The sequence below is a fragment of the Elephas maximus genome, chromosome 13, assembly GCF_024166365.1.
Source record: "Elephas maximus indicus isolate mEleMax1 chromosome 13, mEleMax1 primary haplotype, whole genome shotgun sequence".
In the NCBI taxonomy this organism is placed as follows: domain Eukaryota; kingdom Metazoa; phylum Chordata; class Mammalia; order Proboscidea; family Elephantidae; genus Elephas; species Elephas maximus.
In genome coordinates, this window is record NC_064831.1 from 95760635 (window position 1) to 95781242 (window position 20608).

The 20608-nt window shown below is 39.8% G+C and overlaps 1 protein-coding gene across 2 annotated transcripts in view; it reads right to left on the reverse strand.

Moving 5' to 3' along the window:
* The window catches only part of MTMR10 (myotubularin related protein 10), a 74051-nt gene that overhangs the window by 46219 nt on the left and 7224 nt on the right, over nt 1-20608 (reverse strand). For both annotated transcript variants that reach the window (XM_049852830.1, XM_049852829.1), the window contains exons 3-4: nt 2747-2883; nt 181-253 (exon numbers count right to left, since the gene is read on the reverse strand). In XM_049852830.1, the coding sequence (XP_049708787.1) occupies nt 181-253; nt 2747-2883 (210 nt within the window). The remainder of the gene's footprint in view (nt 1-180; nt 254-2746; nt 2884-20608) is intronic.

Below are 20608 nucleotides of genomic sequence, written 5' to 3' on the forward strand. Positions count from 1 at the left end.
ACCATCTGGATACATCTACTCATTAAATTTTTAATTAAAAAGAGGGTAAAAACTCAAAAAAATGGGGTGGGGAGTAATTCTACAGAAATAACACTGCAACCCAGGTATTTGAGAGGTATGACTCTTCAAGGAGTATTTCCAGAATCAACTTTTATAGGCTGAGTAAAGAATGCTACATACCTGTGACAATCTGTTCAATACATGTTAAAGGGACATCATGTTCACCAAGAAGAAGGTTTTTATAATGGAATTTCTAAAATAAAGAAATTATAGTTATGTTAGTTCTTTTCCCAAAATTCTGATAATACAAGCCTTACTTTTAAGTGTGATAACTATCTCTAAAAAGAACAAAAAGTCTCTGTCCGTGGAGCTATGACAGCTCTAAGGATATAGTGTCTTAGAACACACCTCAGTAGCAAAGCAGGGATAGGAAGAACTATCTGCTGTGTTCAGGCTCTCTACCTTTCTTCCCATTTTTTTTAAACAAATAAAATTAGGTTAAAATGTACAGCCGATACCATTTTCATATCCAGGCTATGTAATACTGTCAATCACTTCAGAGGCAAACATTTGTATATCTAGTTCTGCTTAAATTGTCACCAAAATAATAAATAAAAGGGGACTCCTAAAGTAATCGGATTTTAATGGCTTGATTTTCACAACGTGGAGATTTTAGAGCAGAATATAATTCTCTCTCTTCAGAGCAGAAAGTTACGAGAAATAAAAATCTTTAGAAGCAGCTTTTGGTAAACTATCATTTTTTCTCCACCTGTTAACAAACACTTTATGCCCATTTTCAAACTGACACTGTTAACCTGCCATCAGCAGGTCACTGGTTTGTTTTCTTACTGGTGGCACTGAATTTAAGCTGTTCCAGGTATATGCTTCTCATTTACAGTGAAGCCTGGCCTCAATGAAGCTAAGAACAAAGGGGAAAACTCAAGTCTACATCCAAATATGCTTGTGTCTCTACATACTGGGTATCTGTGAATGCCTGAATGTAGCCTACACACACCTACAGAACACTGCAATCAACACAAATATCTAGTAAATATTATGGTAAATTAATGAGTGACTATATGAGATATATTTACATATAGTTAGGTCCTTCAATTCAAAGTTTATGATTAATATCCAAATATTTAATTAGAGAATAATTACTATTGTAAATCAAAGATTTAGGGAGGAAAAAAAAGGTGTAAAATACTTTAGAAATCAAATAGAAGGAGGGCTCATAAAGAAATCAAGAATTTTTAACTTAATCAAATGAATGCCTGATTTTTTAAAAAAACAAAATAGCATGGAATTACAGTAGTCCGGATACATTCCAAGACCCCCAGTGGATGCCTGAAACTGCACATAGTACCAAACCCTACACATTAAAAATTTATAAGGTACAGTAGGAGAATAACAATAATTAATAAGAAAATAGAACAGCTGTAACAATATACTGTAATAAAAGTTACGTGAATGTGGTCTCTCTCTCAAAATATTATGTTGAGAACTTTCACCTTTTCACTTAAAGGAAGCACTTTACCGCTTCTCTTCGGCATATCTGAATTACCAGCATCACAGCTCTTGCACTTTGGAGCCATTATTAAGTAACATAATGGTTACTTGAACACAGCACTGTGATCCTGCAACAGTTGATCTGATAACTGAGACAGCTACCAAGTGACCAAGAAACAGGCGGGTAGAGGATACAGCGTGCATACGCTGGACAAAGAGATAATTCATGTCCAGGGTGGGACAGAACGGGATGGAGCAGGATGGTGCAAGATTTCGTCATGCCACTCAGGATGGCGTGCAATTTAAAACCTATGAACTGTTTATTTCTGGAATATTCCATTTAATATTTTCGGGCCGCAGCTGACCAGGGGTAATTGAAACCACAGAAAGCGAAACTACAGATAAGGGGGGACTACTGTATTGTTTTCCAGTAAGATTATACATGTTATTAAAGAAAAACTTTATTGATATTTTTTTCACTCTGTACACTAAAAACTAGACTCTGATTTTTTGGAAAAAGACCTAATTAGTAAAAAATATTATAAAATCAATAAAATGTGTAATATTTATAAATGTTTTTGCTAAATAATTATGCTTTTCTTTTTATGATTAGTAAGTAAGGATATCTTTGTTTTCATAAGCAGGTTAAAGGAGTTGGAAGCAAGGAAATAACTCCCTGATGGAAAGGGCAAATAACCAATGCTCACAGAGGATAAACATAGCAAAGTGGCTCCAAGCCATCTGGTTCTATTCTTCATGTCCCAACATTCTACTTAAACTTATTTTGAATTTTAATATAACACATATCCAGCATTAGATTACCATACTTGCTCTTCACTTATCGACTATCTTGTTATCCAATACTATCTGACTACTTTGCACATTAACGATATACACCTGACAGTAACAAACACTTGAGGTGAGAGTAACACTGGCTGTGATGGTTAAGGTTATGTGTCAACTTGGCTGGGTCATGGTTCTCAATGGTTTGGCAGTTATGTGACAACGTAATGCGGAAGTTATATGATGATGTAGTCATCTTCCATCTTGTGATCTGATGTGGCCGTCCTCCATTTTTGCCTAACAACCTGGTCTCTGGAACCTAACCATGTCTCACAAAGTGAGGAGTGCGTGTACTAATTCCATTGTAATTTTTCCATATCTGTGATTTATACAATAATATGTGCTTAGAGTCAAAAGCCTTGATACAATTACACAGCATACAAATAAAACCCACCTGTAACGGCATTGGATCATCTGTAATAAATGAAATCTTGAAGTTACTGCATATCAGCTTTCCCCACAAGTCATACTGACTTGTGTCTGTTGCGATGCATTTTCTCACAAAATTCACTTCATTTACAACAATTTCTCCTTTAAAAAAGAAAAATATCAATGTGTGGGCTTTAACCACTACTGTAAAATGTCCACAGTCACTTAGTGACCTAGAAGGAACGCTGCATAACAATGATGATGATGGTAATAAAGAAGGTGCCAGGCACTGTAAACGCTTTATCTCCTCACAACAGTGACAATAAAAACAAGAGATTGTTCTCCTCTTGTAAAATACAGAAAATAAGGCAAAAAGAGCTTTAGGGGTGTGAGTGGGTTGAACCAGAAAGGCTGCACTCGAGCCTGTACTCTTAGCTATTGTTCTGCACTGCCTCTCATTATTTACAGATTATATCTAATAACATGGAGAAGCCCTGGTGGCAGAGTGGTTAAGTGCACAGTTGCTAATCAAAAGGTTGGCGGTTTGAACTCACCAGCAGCTCTGTGGGAGAAAGATGCGGCAGTCTGCTTCCATAAAGATTTACAGCCTTGGGAATCCTATGGGGGCAGTTCTACTCTGTCTTATAGGGTCACTATGAGTCGGAATTGCCTTGATGACAATGGGTATTTAATAACATAACGCCATAATCTTATTTTCACAGTGACACTTAGGAGTTAGAAAATAAGGCATGTATAGAAATACGTGCTCTTTAGAAGGGGGCATCACACCCTTGTGGGAAGCAGAAGGCTCAGGACAACACTTGGGTTTCTTTAGCGGACCCTTTACTACTACTATCCTGTGAAAGACTATGGCTGGCTTCCTCAGGTGTGCACATACGAAACTGCAGGTGGACCTTCCCCCTTTAAACACCGTACCTGCTAAACACTACTCCTTCTAAGAAATGTTAAAGGTCTGTTTTCCTGTTTATTTCTGGAAATGTGCTTAGCTTACATTTGTTGTTTACCAAAGACAAGTGAACATTTACCAAACACAGAAGCTGCATATGTTACCGAAAAGTATTCTGGAGATGAAAGAAACTGTACCCTCTCCTTTAGAGAACTGTTTGGCATAATATTTAAAATGTGTTCTACTAACACGTGACTTGATTTCCCAAACCAACATCTTTGATTCCTTTTGTAAGGAATGAAAAACAGAGTTTAGCTTTAACCTCAGAATTAATAATGCAATCTATTTTAAGATAATCAAGAAAGCCATATCAAGTCTTCCTGTTCACTTAAATTATAACTTAGTTGGCAATAAAACTTTAAAATGTAGTTTTAGAGTTAAATGGGAAGATTAAATACAAGAAATCAAAACAAAAGTTACATCATTAAACCTTAATTGCACTAGTAAACCTCAACGGGCCTAAGAACATTTTTAAGCAATCAGGCTCCAGGGTCAATAATTATGGTGCTGATCTATGGGGTTGCCCAGTTCCATCACTATAAAAACTTTCAACGGTGATGGACAGTAACCGGTTTACTGATGATCCCCAAACACCTACCACTTCATGAAAAACGCAATTACAGTCTCAAACCAACCTTTCTCTTAACAAAAATGTAATACATTTGAGTTGCAATAATACATTCTGAAAATGCAGAAGGTTAGTTTTAAGGACAGCACCCTGACACTTACTTGCAGAGTTAATTCCAGTCTGCTCAAGGCAAATCCCTGGCTCAAACCACTTGAGTAATTTTCCATTCTGAAGGCAGGCCTCTTCCACATGGCCTACACAGCCTGCACGTCTAGCCCAACAGCATGAGTTTCCTCACCTCGCTGCTTTGCCACCATGGCCTTCTTTAATCCCTCCTACTTACCGTGCTTGCTCTACCTACTGGGTCTTTGTACATTCTATTCCCATTTCCTGGTATATTCTTTCCTCTTCCCTTAGCCTAACCACTTTCTCGGGAATGTTTTCTTTATTTAAAACTTCCTGCCTAGATTAAATCCTCTATTAGAGCGTCACATACTCGTAATTCCTACCACTTATCACAGCTACAATTTTGCATTTATCTCCTTTTTTCATTCATGCCTGTCTCACTCTCTAAAAGGCTAGGGTACTGTATAAGATGGACTGATTTCTGTTCAATGCTGAAACTGTAGTGCCTAGAACAGTGCCTAGCACATGGCAAAACCAAAAAACCCAATCCACTGCCATCAAATTATTCCTACTCATAGCAAGCACATGGTAGGTGCCTGTTAAATGAATGCTGAAGCATGACTGAGTGAAATCACTTCATGACTCCTGGCTACCAGGCCACCACTGGCTGGACAGACGCTGTTCCAGACAGACTAGTAACTCAATATGGCCAAGCAGGTCAGAAGATAAGGCTGCTGATGAACTTACATGAAGTTAGAAAAAAATCACAGAGCTGCACTGCTTGCCTATCACATGCACAGAGGGCTGGAAGGCCTACCAAAGAGAGTTTCTCAACATCTATCCTGTCTGATCGTTCTACAACCTGTAAGCTAAGAAAGTGGGTATTTTCTTTAATATACAGACTCAGACCTGAAGACCTTAATCCCTTTTCTAAGATCTGAAAACTATTAAGAAGTCAACTTGGAATTTATAAGCAAGTGCGCCCTGACTTCAGATCCAATACTTATTTCCCTATACTTAGATAAAATAAAACATACTTTATTGATGTACCAAACCAAAAAACCAAACCCGTTGCCACCAAGTCGATTCTGACTCATAGCAACCCTACAGAGCAAGCATCAAAACTGAAGTTTCAAAGTATTGGTTTTAATTGGATTCTAACTAGAAAAACTCAATAGAAAAATGAAAAAAATACAGAGAAACTTATTAAACAATTCAAGGACATTAAAATGTAAATCTTCTGTAGCTCTTTGAACGTGATCTTTACCAACTCCGATATCAGAACCTATGCTACCGGATATTCAGCCCTCCTTCTCCACTAGCAAATCTTAGCTACCAATTACAACAGAGCCTAAACTAATTAGTCCCATTTTAGGTAGTTACAGGACATACTCCTCGAACACTGGCTCATAAAGTACAGCCTACATCACCACATGCTGTGCCACCTTCCTTAATTAGCCAACTCATCCACAATAGAACTCTCAATATAATGCTACCAAAATTCGCCCAGTTGTAAAACTTATGATTTACACACATTTCACATGTATGTTATGCTTACACCATACCACAGGATCCTAGGTTCCTGAGAAGGATGCAGAGGTGATAATGGAGAGAAAGAGATGAGCAAACCACTGGAGGCCTTGGGGGCAGGACACTGTGACCACATTAAAACCCACTAGAACCATTTGCAAACTGCAGTTATGGTGTACACACTCACGGACAGCCTTTTAGAGAAACCTGGTTCTCTTACCAATGTCACAAACATAAACTGTTCATGAGTGCAGTGAGAATGAAACAAAGGTAAAAGAAGGAGAGCGCATTCAGTGGGTTCAGGGGACAGCAAACTACAGCCTGTGGGCCAAATCCAGCTCCCAGTTTTCGTAAATAAAATGTTACTGAAACACAGCCATGCTCATTGTGTACTGCCTATGGGTGCTTTAACAGGACAAAGGCAGAACTGAGTACTGAAGACAGAGACTTTATGATTTGCAAAGCTTAAAAACACTTATTTTCCGGCCCTTTATAGAAAAAGTTTGCCCACTCTTGTGTTAGAGATGGTTGCTTAAGTGACAACTCTTCAAATATTTGAAACAAAGCTTAGGAGATGCATTTAGACACATCTTTCAGAGAACAGGTATTTCAATATGCAATGTCACTGTGAGACAGTGAGAGAGCCCCCCCTGAGGCCTGCTCAGGGCAGTGATGAGGACAGACTACCTTGCTCCTGGAATGTTTCTATGACAACTCAAAAGGCTCCTTTCTTACTAATGAGCTGCAGCACTCAGTGGAAGGTTAAATTGGAAACCCAAATCAAACCGTTCTGCCACCCAGGCTCCACCATAAAAAAAGGCAAAACATAAAAAAATAAAATACTTTGGAATAAATCTAACCAGGGTTATAAAAGACCTATACAAAGAAAACTACAGAACACTACTGCAAGAAACCAAAAGAGATCTACATAAATGGAAAAACATACCACACTCATGGATAGGTAGACTCAGCATTGTGAAAATGACAATTCTACCCAAAGCGATTTACAAATACAATGCAATACAAAGCCAAATACCAACAACATTCTTTAAAGAGATGGAAAAACTTATCATTAACTTTATATGGAAAGGGAAGAGGCCTCAAGTAAGTAAAGCACTACTGAAGAAGAATAAAGTAGGAGGACTTGCACTACCTGACCTCAGAACCTACTATACAGCTACGGTAGTCAAAACAGCCTGGTACTGGTACGACAGGTACATTGACCAATGGAACAGAATTGAGAACCCAGATGTAAATCTACCCACCTATGGTCACCTGATCTTGGACAAAAGCCCAAAGTCCATCAAATGGGGAAAAGACAGTCTTTTTAACAAATGGTACAGGCAAAACTGGATGTCCATCTGCAAAAAAATGAAACAGGACCCATACTTCATACCATGTACAAAAACTAACTCAAAATGGATTAAAGGCCTAATTATAAAGCCAAAAACTTTAAGTTCACAGAAGAAAAAATAAGATCAACACTAGAGGCCCTAATATGCAGCATTAACAGGATACAAACCACAACCAACAACACACAAGCTCCAGAGGATAAGCTAGATAACTGGGAGCTTCTAAAAATTAAATACTTATGCTCCTCAAAAGACTTCACCAAAAGAGTAAAAAGAGAACCTATAGACTGGGAAAAAATTTTTGGCTATTACAAATCAGACAAAGGTCTAATGTCTAAAATCTATAAGAAAATCCAATACCTCTACAACAAAAAGACAAATAATCCAATTAAAAAATGGGCAAAGGAAACGAACAGACACTTCACCGAAGAAGACATTCAAGTGGCCAACAGACACATGAGGAAATGTTCACTCTCTCTATCCATCAGAGAAATGCAAATCGAAACCACAGTGAGATACCATCTTACCCAGGCATTACTGGCACGAATCAATAAAACAGAAAATAACAAATGCTGAAGAGGCTGCGGGGAGGTCGGCACTCTTACACACTGCTAGTGGGAATGCAAAATGATACAACCATTTTGGGAAATGATATGGCGCTTCCTCAGAAAGCTAGAAATAGAAAAACCATCTGATCCAGCAACCCCACTCCTAGGAATATATCCTAGAGAAATAAGAGTCGTCACATGAACAGATATATGTACACCCATGTTCAAGGCAGCATTGTTCACAACAGCAAAAAGATGGAAACAACCTAGATGCCTATCAACAGATGAATGGATAAACAAACTATGGTATGTAAACACAATGGAATATTACACAATGATAAAGAACAACGATGACTCTGTGAAGCATCTCATAACATGGATGCATCTGGAGGGCATTATGCTGAGTGAAATAAGTCAATCACAAAAGGACAAATATTGTATGAGACCACTGCTGTAAAAACTCACGAAAAGGTTTACACACAAAAAGAAATAATCTTTGATGGTTACGTGGGGGGTGGGGGTGGGGGGATGGAAAAATACTTAATAGACAATAGATAAGTGGTAACTCTGGTGAAGGGTAAGACAGTGCGCAATACTGGGGAAGCCAGCACAGCCTGTACAAGGCAAGGCCATGGTAGCTCTACAGACACATCCAAACTCCGTGAGGGCTGAGGGCTGTGGGGACCGCGGTCTCAGGCAACATCTAGCTCAATTGGCATAACAGAGTTTATAAGAAAAGTGTTCTACGTTCCGCTTTGGTGAGCAGCATCTGGGGTCTTAGAAGCCTGTGAGTGGCCATCCAGAATGCTCCACTTGTCTCACCCCTCCTGGAGCAAGGAAGAATGAAGAAAGTTAAAGACACAACGGAAAGATGAGTCCAAATGACTAAATGGACCATATCTACCACAGCCACCACCAGACTGAGTCCAGTACAACTAGCTGGTGCCTGGCTACCACCACAGGCTGCTCTGACAGGGATCCAACAGAGGGTCCTGGACAGAGCTGGAGAAAAAAGCAGAACAAAATTTTAACCCCAAAAGAAAGACCACACTTGTTGGCCTGACAGAGACTGAAGAAACTCTGAGAGTATGGCCCCCCTGGACACCCTTTCAGCTCAGTAATGAGGCCATTCCTGAGGTTCACCCTTCAGCCAAAGACTGAACAGGCCCATTCAACTCAGGATAAGTAATTATTAGTTATCTAACCCAAAACTGTAACCAGGAGAATAGGCGCTTCTCTCCCCATACTCAGGGACAAGGAAATGGAAAGAGTTTTTGGCTAGAACGTAATCCAGTCCTCCAATCTTCACGTTTGGATGAAGCTTCTGCGTAAGCAAGGTGAATAGCTCTGCTTTTGGACCCCAAAGAGGCCACAGATGAAGAAGAGGGCAATCACTGCTCTGCATATATTCGGGATGCTGACTTCAGGGGCACATCAGAAGGCAGTTAGGAACGTACTTCTTCCCTCAAGTGTTAGACTGTACTATGCTGAGAACTAGTGTTTGCTCCTGGGAGGGCTGTGCTTGTGTCTACAGCTGAGACCCTTTCCCACTGAGCAGGTCCCACTGCACGCAGGTACAGCATCCTCCAAGAGCCCAGGCTTGGAGAGCCCATGCCAGAGCCCATTACCCCTCTTCTTGTCAGTGGCTCTCTGGGATGTAGTGCTCATTAGTCATCACTGATAGTCCTGAATAACTCAGACTGATAGAAATACACTGCTGGGAAACCCTGAAAGATGGAGTTGGAATCTGCCCAAAGGTGGGAAGAGATTCCCTTGCAGGATTGGAAGAGATACTATGGAGAAAGGGGGAAACACGAGGACAGAAAAGCAAGGTCAAACACTGGGGATATGCCCACGAGGGGAATACCAATGGTTTTCAACCCTGGCTGCACACTAGCATCACCTGAGAAGCTTTAAAAAATATCAGTGCCAGGTCCTATCCCCAGAGATTCTGCTTCATTTGGTCTGAGGTGGGACTGGGCATCAGCCTTTTTTAACAACTCCCCAGGTGTGCAACCAGAGTGGAGAATCCCAGGGCTGGCTATTAGGTGCTTTCTCCTTGGGCTCTGGAGCAATCACAGTTAGCTAATGGCTTTCCATTTCTCTCTTCTCTGAATTACCTGACTCTTACTTGCTCCCCCCCTTCTGTGTCAGTGCTGAGGAAACCAGAGATAGGGAGGGTAAGGGACGGTGGCCTGCCTTATTATACTCTGGGGTAGGACTCAGAGAAGGGACGTGGCATCCTGCTAAGGAACCTTTCAGGGTTTCCCAGCAGTGTATTTGTATCAGTCTGAGTTATTCAGGCTGGAGGGGCCTCAGCAAGACTGTCAGTGATGGCTAATGGGCTCTACATCCCAGAGAGCCTCTGACAAGAAGAGGGGTAATGGGCTCTGGCACGGACTCTCCAACTGATGGCAAAATGTGCTGTGGCCTGCAGCAATGCAAAAGCCATGGTGGTCTGTGGGACTGAAGAAGAGCAGCAGGTTCTGAGGAGGCAGTTGAGGAGGTGACAGAGCTTAAACGCTATGCCAGAAGCTGACCCGACGATATAAATAACTGCAGCCTTTGTCAGAACAGAATAAAGGGCAAGCAACCAGACTCTGAACTATGCATCATTATTCTTCTCCTAACACCAGCGTTTCACATCTTCTGAGGATATAATCTGTGCAAGGCATAGAATGAGGGACTGCAGGTAACAAAAACCATTTGTGTACACATAAAGCGAAGAGGTAAGACAGGCAAGGAGTCCAGAGAGAGAGAAAAGCAAGGCAGAGACATAAAGCTTGTATCCACAGGAGATACACTTTAGATCCAAAGATACAAATAAGTTGAAAGTAAGAGGATGTAAAAGATACACCATGCAAAAACCAGCACAGAATAGCCAGAGTGGCTATACCCAGAGTGGCTATACTAACATACAAAACACTTTAAAACAAAACAATGTTCCTAAAGAGGGATGTTTCATAACGATAAAATGAAGAAGCCACTAGGAAACATAACAATTATAAACATATATGGCCCTAACAACAGAATACCAATAGACATGAAGCCAAAGCTGACAGAATTGTAGGGAGAAACAGAAAATTCAATAATAATAGCTGGCAATTCCACACACCACTTTCAAAGAATAGAAAACCAGTGGGAAAATCAACAAGGAAACAGAAGACTTGAACAACACTATAACTCAACTAACTAAACCTAAGAGACATCTATAGAACACTCTGCCCGACTACAGGACAATACACATTTTTCTCAAGCATTCATGGCATATTCTCCAGGCTATACCATATACTAGGCCATAAAACAAAGCCACAATAAATTTAAAAGAATTAAAATCATACAAAGTATGCTTTCCAATTACAATGGAATTAATTCATAAATAAGTAATAGAAGGAATTCTGGGAAATTTACAAATATGTAGAAATTAAACAATACAATCTTAACCAGTGGGTCCAAGAAGAAATTACAGAGGAAATGAGAAAACACTTTGACACGAATGGAAACAAAAACACAATATGCCAAAACTTACGGGATGTAGCTACAGCAGTGCTCAGAGGGAAGTGAATAGCTGTAAATGCTTATATTACAAAAAAACAAAGATCTTGAAACAATAGCCTAAGCTTCCCATATTAAGAAGCTAGAAAAACATGAAAATAAATCCAAAGCAATCAGAAGGAAGAAAATAATAAAGATTAGGGCAGAAATTAGTGAAATAGAGAACAGAGAAAACAAACAAAACCAAAAGTTGATTCTCTGAAAAGATCAATAAAACCAACAAACCCTTAGCTAGACTGACGCATGCGTGCAAGAAAGGCGTGCGTAAAAGTTACTAAAACCAGGAATAATGGAAGGGCATCACTGTTAACCTTGCGGAAATAAAAAGGTTTTTTAAAAGAATATCACAAACAACTGTGTGCCAACAAATTGGATAATCTACATGAAATGGACAAATTCCTAGAAAGATAACAAATGACTGAAACTGACTCAAGAAGCTGAAAATGTGAATAGATGTACACCAAGTAAATGAGGTTGAATCTGTAATTTTAAAAATTTCCACAAAGAAGATCCCAGGCCCAGATGGCTTCTTGGTGAATTCTACCAAACATTCAGAAAAGAATTAATAACAATCCTTCATAAACTCTTCCAAAATGTAGAAGAGAAGGGTCTACCTCCCAACCATCCCGAGGCCATTATTACCTGGACAGCAAAATCAGAAAAATGTATCTCAAGAAAACTACAGACTTATATCCCATAAGAAAAGAGACACAACTAGCCAACGAACTCTAGCAACAAATAAAAAGGATTATACATTACGACCAAGTGTGATTTATTCCAGGAATGCACGGTTGGTTTAAAATCAGAAAATTAATTAACATAATACACAATATTAATAAAGTACAAAAACCATATGGTCCTGTCAATAGACACCGAAAAAAGCATTTACCAAAATTCAACACACTTTTATCACAAAAATGTTCCACAATCTATAAACAGAAAAGAACCTTTTCAACCTAATAAGGGAATCTAGGAAAAACCCACAGCTAACATTATGCTTACTAGTCAAAGACTGAGTGCTCTCCACCTAAGCTCAGGAAGGACGTACACTCTCACACTTCCTATTTAACACTGTACTGGAGATACTCCAGTCAGGGGAAGAAAAAGAAATTAGAGGCATCGAGATTGGAAAGGAAGACAAAAAACTACTATTTATAGAAAACATGGTCTTGTTCATAAAAAATCCTAAGGAATCCACTAAAAAAACTATCAGAACTAATAAACCAGTTCAGCAAGGATACAAGGTCAACATGTAAAAATCAACTGCATTTCAATACGATAGTAGTGAACAATCTGAAAATGAAATAATAAAAAAACCAATTCCATTTGCAATAGCATCAAAAAGCATAAAATACTTAGGAATAAATTCAACCCAGGAGGTGCAAGACTTGTATATTGAAAACTACAAAACATTGCTGAAAGAAATTAAGGATCTACATAAATGCAAAACAAACAAAAACCCCAAACTCACTGTCGTGTCAATTCCGACTCATAGCAACCCTATAGGGCAGAGCAGAACTGCCCCATACGGTTTCCAAAGGGTGACCAGGGGATTTGAACTGCCAACCTTTTGGTTAGCAGCTGAGCTCTTAACCACTCACCATGCAAAGACATCCCCTAACTATGGATTTAAAAAAAAGAAAACCAAACCTGCTGCCGTTGAGTCGATTCCGACTCATAGAGACCCTATAGGGCAGAGTAGAGCCATGGATTAGAAGACAACATTGTTAAGATGGCAATATTACCCAAAGTGATTTACAGATTCAGTGCAATCCCTACCAAAATTCCAATGACCTTTTTTTGCAGAAATGGAAAAGCCAATCCTCAAACTCACATGGAATTGCAAGGGACCCCCAAGAGCCAAAACAATATTAAAGAACAAAGTTGGAGTCCAAAAATAAAACCACACATTTATGATAAATTGATTTTCAACAAGGTTGCCAAGACTGTTCATGGAGAAAGGATAGTCTACTCAACGAATGGGGCTGGGACAAGCACACACAAGGAAAAGAATAAATTTAGATGCTTATTTCACACAATACACAAAAACTAACTCAAACTGGAATGAAGACTAAATAGGAGAGGTGAAACTATAAGAGTCTTAGAAGAAAACATACGCATAAATCTTCCTGACCTTGGATGAGACAACGGTTTCTTAGATGACACCAGAAGCTCAAACAACCAAAGAAAAAAAAAAACAGATAAACTGGACTTCATCAAAATTAAAAACTTTTGTGCTTCAACGGGCACCACGGAGAAAGTAAAAAAGATAACCCACAGAATGGGAAAAAAATTTGCAAATGACATATCTGATAAAGGGCTTTTATCTAGACTATCCATCACCCATCTGTCAGTTTGTCGTAGTGTGGCGGGTTGCGTATTGCTAAGATGCTGGAAGTTATGCACTGGTACTTCAAAAACCAGCAGGGTCACCATAGTGGGTAGGTTTCAACAGAGTTTCCTGAATAATACAGACTTAATCTACTTCTGAAAATCAGCCAGTGAAAACCCTATAGATCACAACGGAATACTGTCTGATACACTCCTGGAAGATGAGTTCCCTAGGTTGGAAGGTACTACACAATTGCCGCAAAAATGAACTCAACCATGCCAATGATCATGAAGACAGTGCAGGACCACGCAACATTTCATTCTGTTGTACACAGGGTTGTCATGAGTTGGAGCCAACAAGCCAACAATAATTTAGAATGTAGAAATGACCCTTACAACTCAGTAATAAAAACAAAAATAACCCAATTAAAAACTGGGCAAAGGATAAGAACACGTAATTCTCCAAATTAGATACATGAATGGCCAGTAAACACATGAAAAGAAGTTCAACATCATTATTCATTAGGAAAATGTAAATCAAAAACTGCAATGAGATATCACTTCATATGGCTATAATAAAAAAGACAGACAATAAGAAGTGTTGACAAAGATGTGAAGAAACAGCAACCCTCATACATTGGTGGCAGGGAAATACAATGGTAAACTGTCTGGCAGTTCCTTAAAATATTAAACAGAGTTACCATATGATCCAGTAATTCCACTACGAGGTATATGTCTAAGTGAAACATAGCATACTATCACACAAACACTTGTACATGAATGTTCATAGAAGTGTTTTCCATAATAGTCAAAAAAGTGGAAATAACCCAAATGTACATCAACTGATGAATAAAACCCACTGCTGTCAAGTCAGTTCTGACTCATAGCGACCCTGTAGGACACAGAACGGCCTCATGTACTTTGGACGTGTTATTAGGAGGGACCAGTCCTTGGAGAAGGATATCATGCTTGGTAAAGTAGAGGGTCAAAAGCCCTCAGCGAGATGTACTGACACAGTGGCTGCAACAATGGGCTCAAACACATCAATGACTGTGAGGATGGTACAGGACCTGGTAGTGTTTCATTCTATTGTACACAGGGCTGCTATGAGTTGGAACCCACCCACAGCCGCCCAACAACAACAATAACAATCTTTACGGAAGCAGATTGCCACATTTTTCCCTTGTGGAGAGGCTGGTAGTTTCAAACTGTTGAACTTTTGGTTAGAAGCCAATCACTTAACCATGGCACCACCAGGGCTCCTTTAACTGACGAATGCATAAATAAAATGTGGTATATCTACACAATGGGATATTATTTTACCATTAAAAGGAATGAAGTACTGACACATGCTACAACATGGATGAACCTTGAAAACATACGTTAAGTCAAAGAAGCCAATCACAAAAGACCACACGTTGTATGATAACATTTATAAGGAATGTCCGGAATAGGCAAATATACAGAGACAGAAAGTAGATTACTGGTTGCTTAGGCCTGGGCGTGGGGTGACGAATGAGGTAACTACTAACGGGTCCTGGGGAGCGGGAGGAGGAGGAAAATGCCCTGAAATTAGACTGTAGTGATGACTGCATAATCCTGTGAGTACACTAAAAACACTGAAATGTACACTTTAAAGGAGTGAATGGATGGCATATGGATTCTCTCAATAAAGCTGTTTAAAAAAAAAACATTAGTGCCATCCCATGGAAACCAAAAGACTCTGAAAAGGTACAATTTAGAGTGATCAAATGGGGTAACTGCTACTGAGGGGCTTAAGGGAACAGATTTCCAAATAAGAGTTAATGGGTTTGGTAATTAAGAGTGCGTATTTTTCAACTCATGAGGTGGAAGTTTTAAAATATTTTATCAAATGAGGAACCTGTGGTTTAAAGTGTTACTAAGTGGCAAAACCACAACTCTAATCCTTACCTGTGACCCCAATCATTAAACTACATTTTGCTCATGAAGTTTGGCAATAAAAGAAGGGAGAAAGAGGAGTAGACAACTGAATAAAAGTAGTGCATAACCCACTGCCCCAGAGCTGATTCCGACTCACAGCGACCCTACAGGACAGAGTAGTTTCCAAGGAGCACCTGGTGGATTTGAACTGCCGACCTTTCAGTTAGCAGCCATAGCTCTTAACCACTATGCCACTAGGGCTTCTAAGTAGTGGATAAAAAAAAACCCGTGGATAGTAGAGTGAAATAAAATGTTTTCATTTACTGTTTAATGACACAGGAAATTCAGACATACCTGCAGGTAAAGAATTACCTAGGTTTTTACGAGACAGAATGTATGAGACAGGTTCCAGAGAAGCCAGGAAGGGCTAGATTTGATATCACAGGGAAAGGACATAAAGTCACTTGTGATTGGGAGAGATGAGGCATGTCATGGGTGGCCACTATTTCCTTCAGAAGTAGGCAGTGAGTTATCTGAAGGGACAGAAGTTCGAGGAGAATACAAATCAGTTATTGTTGAGTTGACTCCAACTCATGGTGACTCCATGTGTCAATGGCTAGTTTTTCAGAAGGAGATCGGTAGGCCTTCCTTCTTCTGAGGTGTCTTTGGGTGGACTTGTACCTCCAACCTTTGGGTTAGCCGTTAACGAGTTGTGCCATCCAGGGACTTACCATGAGTCATACTTGATTAGATGGCAAACGGTTGAGGAGAAGAGAGAAGGTTTAAAATCACGGCCTCAGAAATTCACTAGAGAATCCATAGGAAATGACTAACAGGACTGCCTAGCAACAAGAGCAATTTGTAGAGGGCACAAACGTAGAGAGGAAACTTCTTCAATTTTTTTTTTTTTATTAAATACATAGACTATTTCAGACATACAGAAACGTTGCAAGAATAACATAAACAATCCATGTATACCCTTTACTCGTATTTTCCAGCAAAACCTTGACGTTTTTGAAGAGTATTCAAGTATTTTGAAGTCTGTCCCTCAATTTGGATGCGTCTAATATTTTCTTCTGATTAGACGGAGGTTATGAATTTTTTGCTAAGAATATCACAAAGGTGACAGACCCTTCTCCTGGCATCACTATCAGGAGGTACAGGACTATCAACATGACTTATTCTAGCCACGTTAGCCTTGATCACTTGGTTAAAGTAGCGTCTGCCAGGTTTCTCTGTAAAGTTACTATTTTTCCTTTTCCATACTCTAGGGGAGATAACTTTGGGGCTACGCGAATATGCTGTTTCTCCTTAAAGTTTTGCTCAGTAATTTTAGCATTCATCAACGCATACCGAGCACCGCCATTCTCGCTGGGGTGTTCTAATGGTAATTTTCTATTTCCCTCTTTTATTTGGAATTCTTTGTTAGGAAGATTTCTCTCTTCTCCCACTCATTTGTTTATTAAATCATCTGATTACATTAGTATCGACTTATGGACATTTATTTTATTCTTTGTGTTATAATTCTGTGCTATTATTTATTTTGTCTCTCAAATTGCCCCAGGTTCGAGCATTGGGAGTTCTTTCCTGCTGGCTCCTTTATCCTTTGGACATACCCTCCCTTTTTTGGTACACTTCCTTACTTACTGGCACTATCGGACACTCCAGGCTCACCTTGTGTTCCCCTGTCCCAGCCCTAGAATCAGCCATTTCTCCAAAGAGCTCTGATTCCTTTATTTGGAGAACAGTATTTGAAAACCAAATCTAGGTGCTGTGTGTGCTCGCTGCTACTCTGGGGCCTCTCGGGGACAGAGCTAGAAGATACACACATGTATACCCACCTCTGGAAGCACAGCTATTTTTATTTCTGTATCTGTATATGTGCCTCTGTTCCTTTCATATTAGGTATTTTTTTATGTTTAAAGAGCTTTTGGTTTTTCTTTAGGAGAAAAAAAGCCCTGATTCAAAAGAAAAAAAAAAAGTCAAGGTCCTGGAAAACAAGAAAAGACTGAGAAATTATCACAAATTGGAGGAGACTAAGGAGATAAAGATACAATGACTACATATAACGTGGAACCCTGAAACAGATGAAGTGCATTAATGGAAAAAATAGGGAAACCTGAATAAAGCCTGTAAAAACCCCAGACCCAAACCCATTGCAATCGAGTCGATTCCGATTCATAGTGAGCCTACGGGACTGAGGAGAACTGCCCCACAGGGTTTCCAAGGAGCAGCTGGTGGATTTGAACTGCTGACCTTTTTGTTAGGAGCCGAACACTTAACCACTACACCAGCAGGCCGCCAATAAAACCTGTAGCTTAGTTATTAATATGGTACCAATGTTAGTTTCTTAGTTTACATAGATTTACCAAGGTTATGTACGATGTTAACATTAAGGGAACCTGGGTGAAGACTGTATGGTAATCCTCTGGACTCTCTCATATAACATTTTTATAAATCAAAATGTATTTCAAAATAAAACTGAAGAATATAAAGTTATTTTAAAAAAGTAATACTCTCTGGGATAGGATTTTTTAAGGAAAAAGTATTACACAATTTTCTCTTCAAGCGGAGAATGGAAATGAGCCTTAGGAAGAGAAAGAATCGAAGGAGGGAGGAGTAGAAAGGAAGAAGAAAAGGAGGCACCTCCGGGGGATATGCTATAACTGGGTCACCTTATTAATTAATTCAATAAGCGCCAAGTTGACCTAGCTTGAGTTTTATTTGATAACAGTAGATTTTATTCACGGAGAAGCAGCTTTAAACGATTTGGATCAGGTAGCACAGCTGTCTGCTCATAACAGTTACCTGCTCCTAAGTTTTTTAAAAAGAAGGAACACTGGACAGGAGCTGTCATAATTTACTGCCAAGTATTACAATAATGTGGGCCAGAAAAGTAGCTACTAGAAGGGAAAAAAGAAACCAGGTGGCCTCTTCCTAGATAAGATATAAATAGGTAAGTACTAAGACTGTTTTTTGTTTCTGTTTTAAATGAATGACCGTGAAAAGGAAACACATAATAAAAGCTGCAAAAATCCAGAAGATACGACTGTGCCGCACGGCTCTGCGGTAGGACACTGGTGTGCTAGAGCGCACCCGGCTGAGGGAAACGCTCACCTCGCTCACCTCCGGGTTCAGCGGCATCAGGTAGATGGGCTGGAATCAGCCACAGTGGGACATTTACACGGGAAACACTTACCAGCACACCGCTGGTGGTAAGCCATAGCGAAGCCTCAGGGAAGATAAAGAAAGTAGGAAATTATCTTAAAGTAAACAAAAGTACCATAGAAAAAACTACCTAAACTATCAGCTGACAAGCGAAGAGTTTCTCTCAACCCAGGGAAGGAATCAAAAAATCACTGAAGTTTGTTTTCTTAAGACCCTTCTGTGTGTGAAGATAAATGAGAAGGAACATATAATTAAAGTTAATAAATCTCCGAAGAGTATAGCTAGGAAAGTTTTTAACTCCCTGAGGACCAAAAATTCATGTCACATTATCTTCTGTGTGTCCCCAACACCTTTCTTAATGCTTTAAGCATTTAGAAAATCAATACATGCTTGATTAATAGAAATAATTTTTTCCCATCATTTTAGCTTGAAAAACACTTTTAAGACAAATCCCACTGTGCACAGGGACTAATTAATCTATGGAATGTGTACAAGCCAAACATATAACTCAATCTGTGGCTTTAAGTAGGGTGACCGACTGTCCCAGTTTGCCTGGGACTGAGGGGTTTTCAGGTAATGGGACTTTCAATGCTAAAATCGGGACAGTCCCTGGCAAATTGGGAGGAGTTGGTCACCCTAGCTGTAGAGAAATTCAGGAATGAAAGTGGCCTAAAAGTTACCGTGGGAAGTTGAAACTATGTAGAAGACAAACACGAACCATCTGATGCCATCACTGGTACTAACAGGGTCTGGTTCTGTGGGTCACACACAATGCAAAAAAGCATGCAGACAAGTACCACAAGTGCTGCCCACAACTTGGTGAAGGGAGGATAGGGAGAGAGGAAGGTTACCAATGCAGACCTTGGGGAGAGAAGAGGCCAGAAGGAAGCCTTAAAGGCAGAAGAGGGCTGAGACAGTAGAGAGGACACGTGACAACAACAGCAACAGTGGCCTCAGTAAGGAACAAGGGAGCTGTGAGAGAACAGGGAACCAGGCTGATGGAAGCAAACATCAGCATTGGGAAACACCAAGAAATGAGGTCAGCAAATCACAGAGGTTGAAGAATTTGGATTTTATCCTGCTCAGGCAGGATTTTATTTATGGAGAGTCATGAAGAGTTTCTTAGCAGGAGTGGCAAGGCACAGACAGATGGATGGTGAGGCGAGCAGAGGCAGGCAGACTGGTGAGGATGTAAGTAACAAAATGCTGGCCTGGGGCACCGCAGGCTTCACACTGTGGCAGGAGCCTAAGGTATAGACGGCTCCAAAAGTTCTAAGGTTCTATAGATGAAGTATAAATCAAATGCTAAGATAATATACCCAACTGGTTACATTGTTCGGGGTCCCAAAGGCACGTTACGAATCCTGTAGTCTTTCAAAAGCAATGTATTTGTGAATTAAAGTACAACAAAAAACAGTCTACCATCACTTATAAAGCCTATCTACCAAAAAGAATTAAAAAGAAAAACCATGAACACTCAAAAGACAAGATCTCTGCCTTTAAGGGATTCACAATCCAACTGAGAAAATAAGACTTGCAGCGAGGAGGAAAATAGCCAAACTGTGAACACGTAAAAAATAAATGAGACAGATAAATACCATGGCTGTTTTCCAGACAGGTCACAGTGGCATGCTTTTCTGAAGTGATCATAAAAGGCTCTGACAATCAATGCATCCGTTATGGACCTAACAGTCCCCCCCTCAGTAACGAAGGTGCTGGTGGCGCTGTAGATGGGGAGAGGAAAAACTGAGTGGATGCACAGCCCAAGCACATGGCCGAGGCTCAGCAAGCACTCAAGACTTAGAGCACAGGTCATCTCCTGAGATACCTTTCCTGAGAC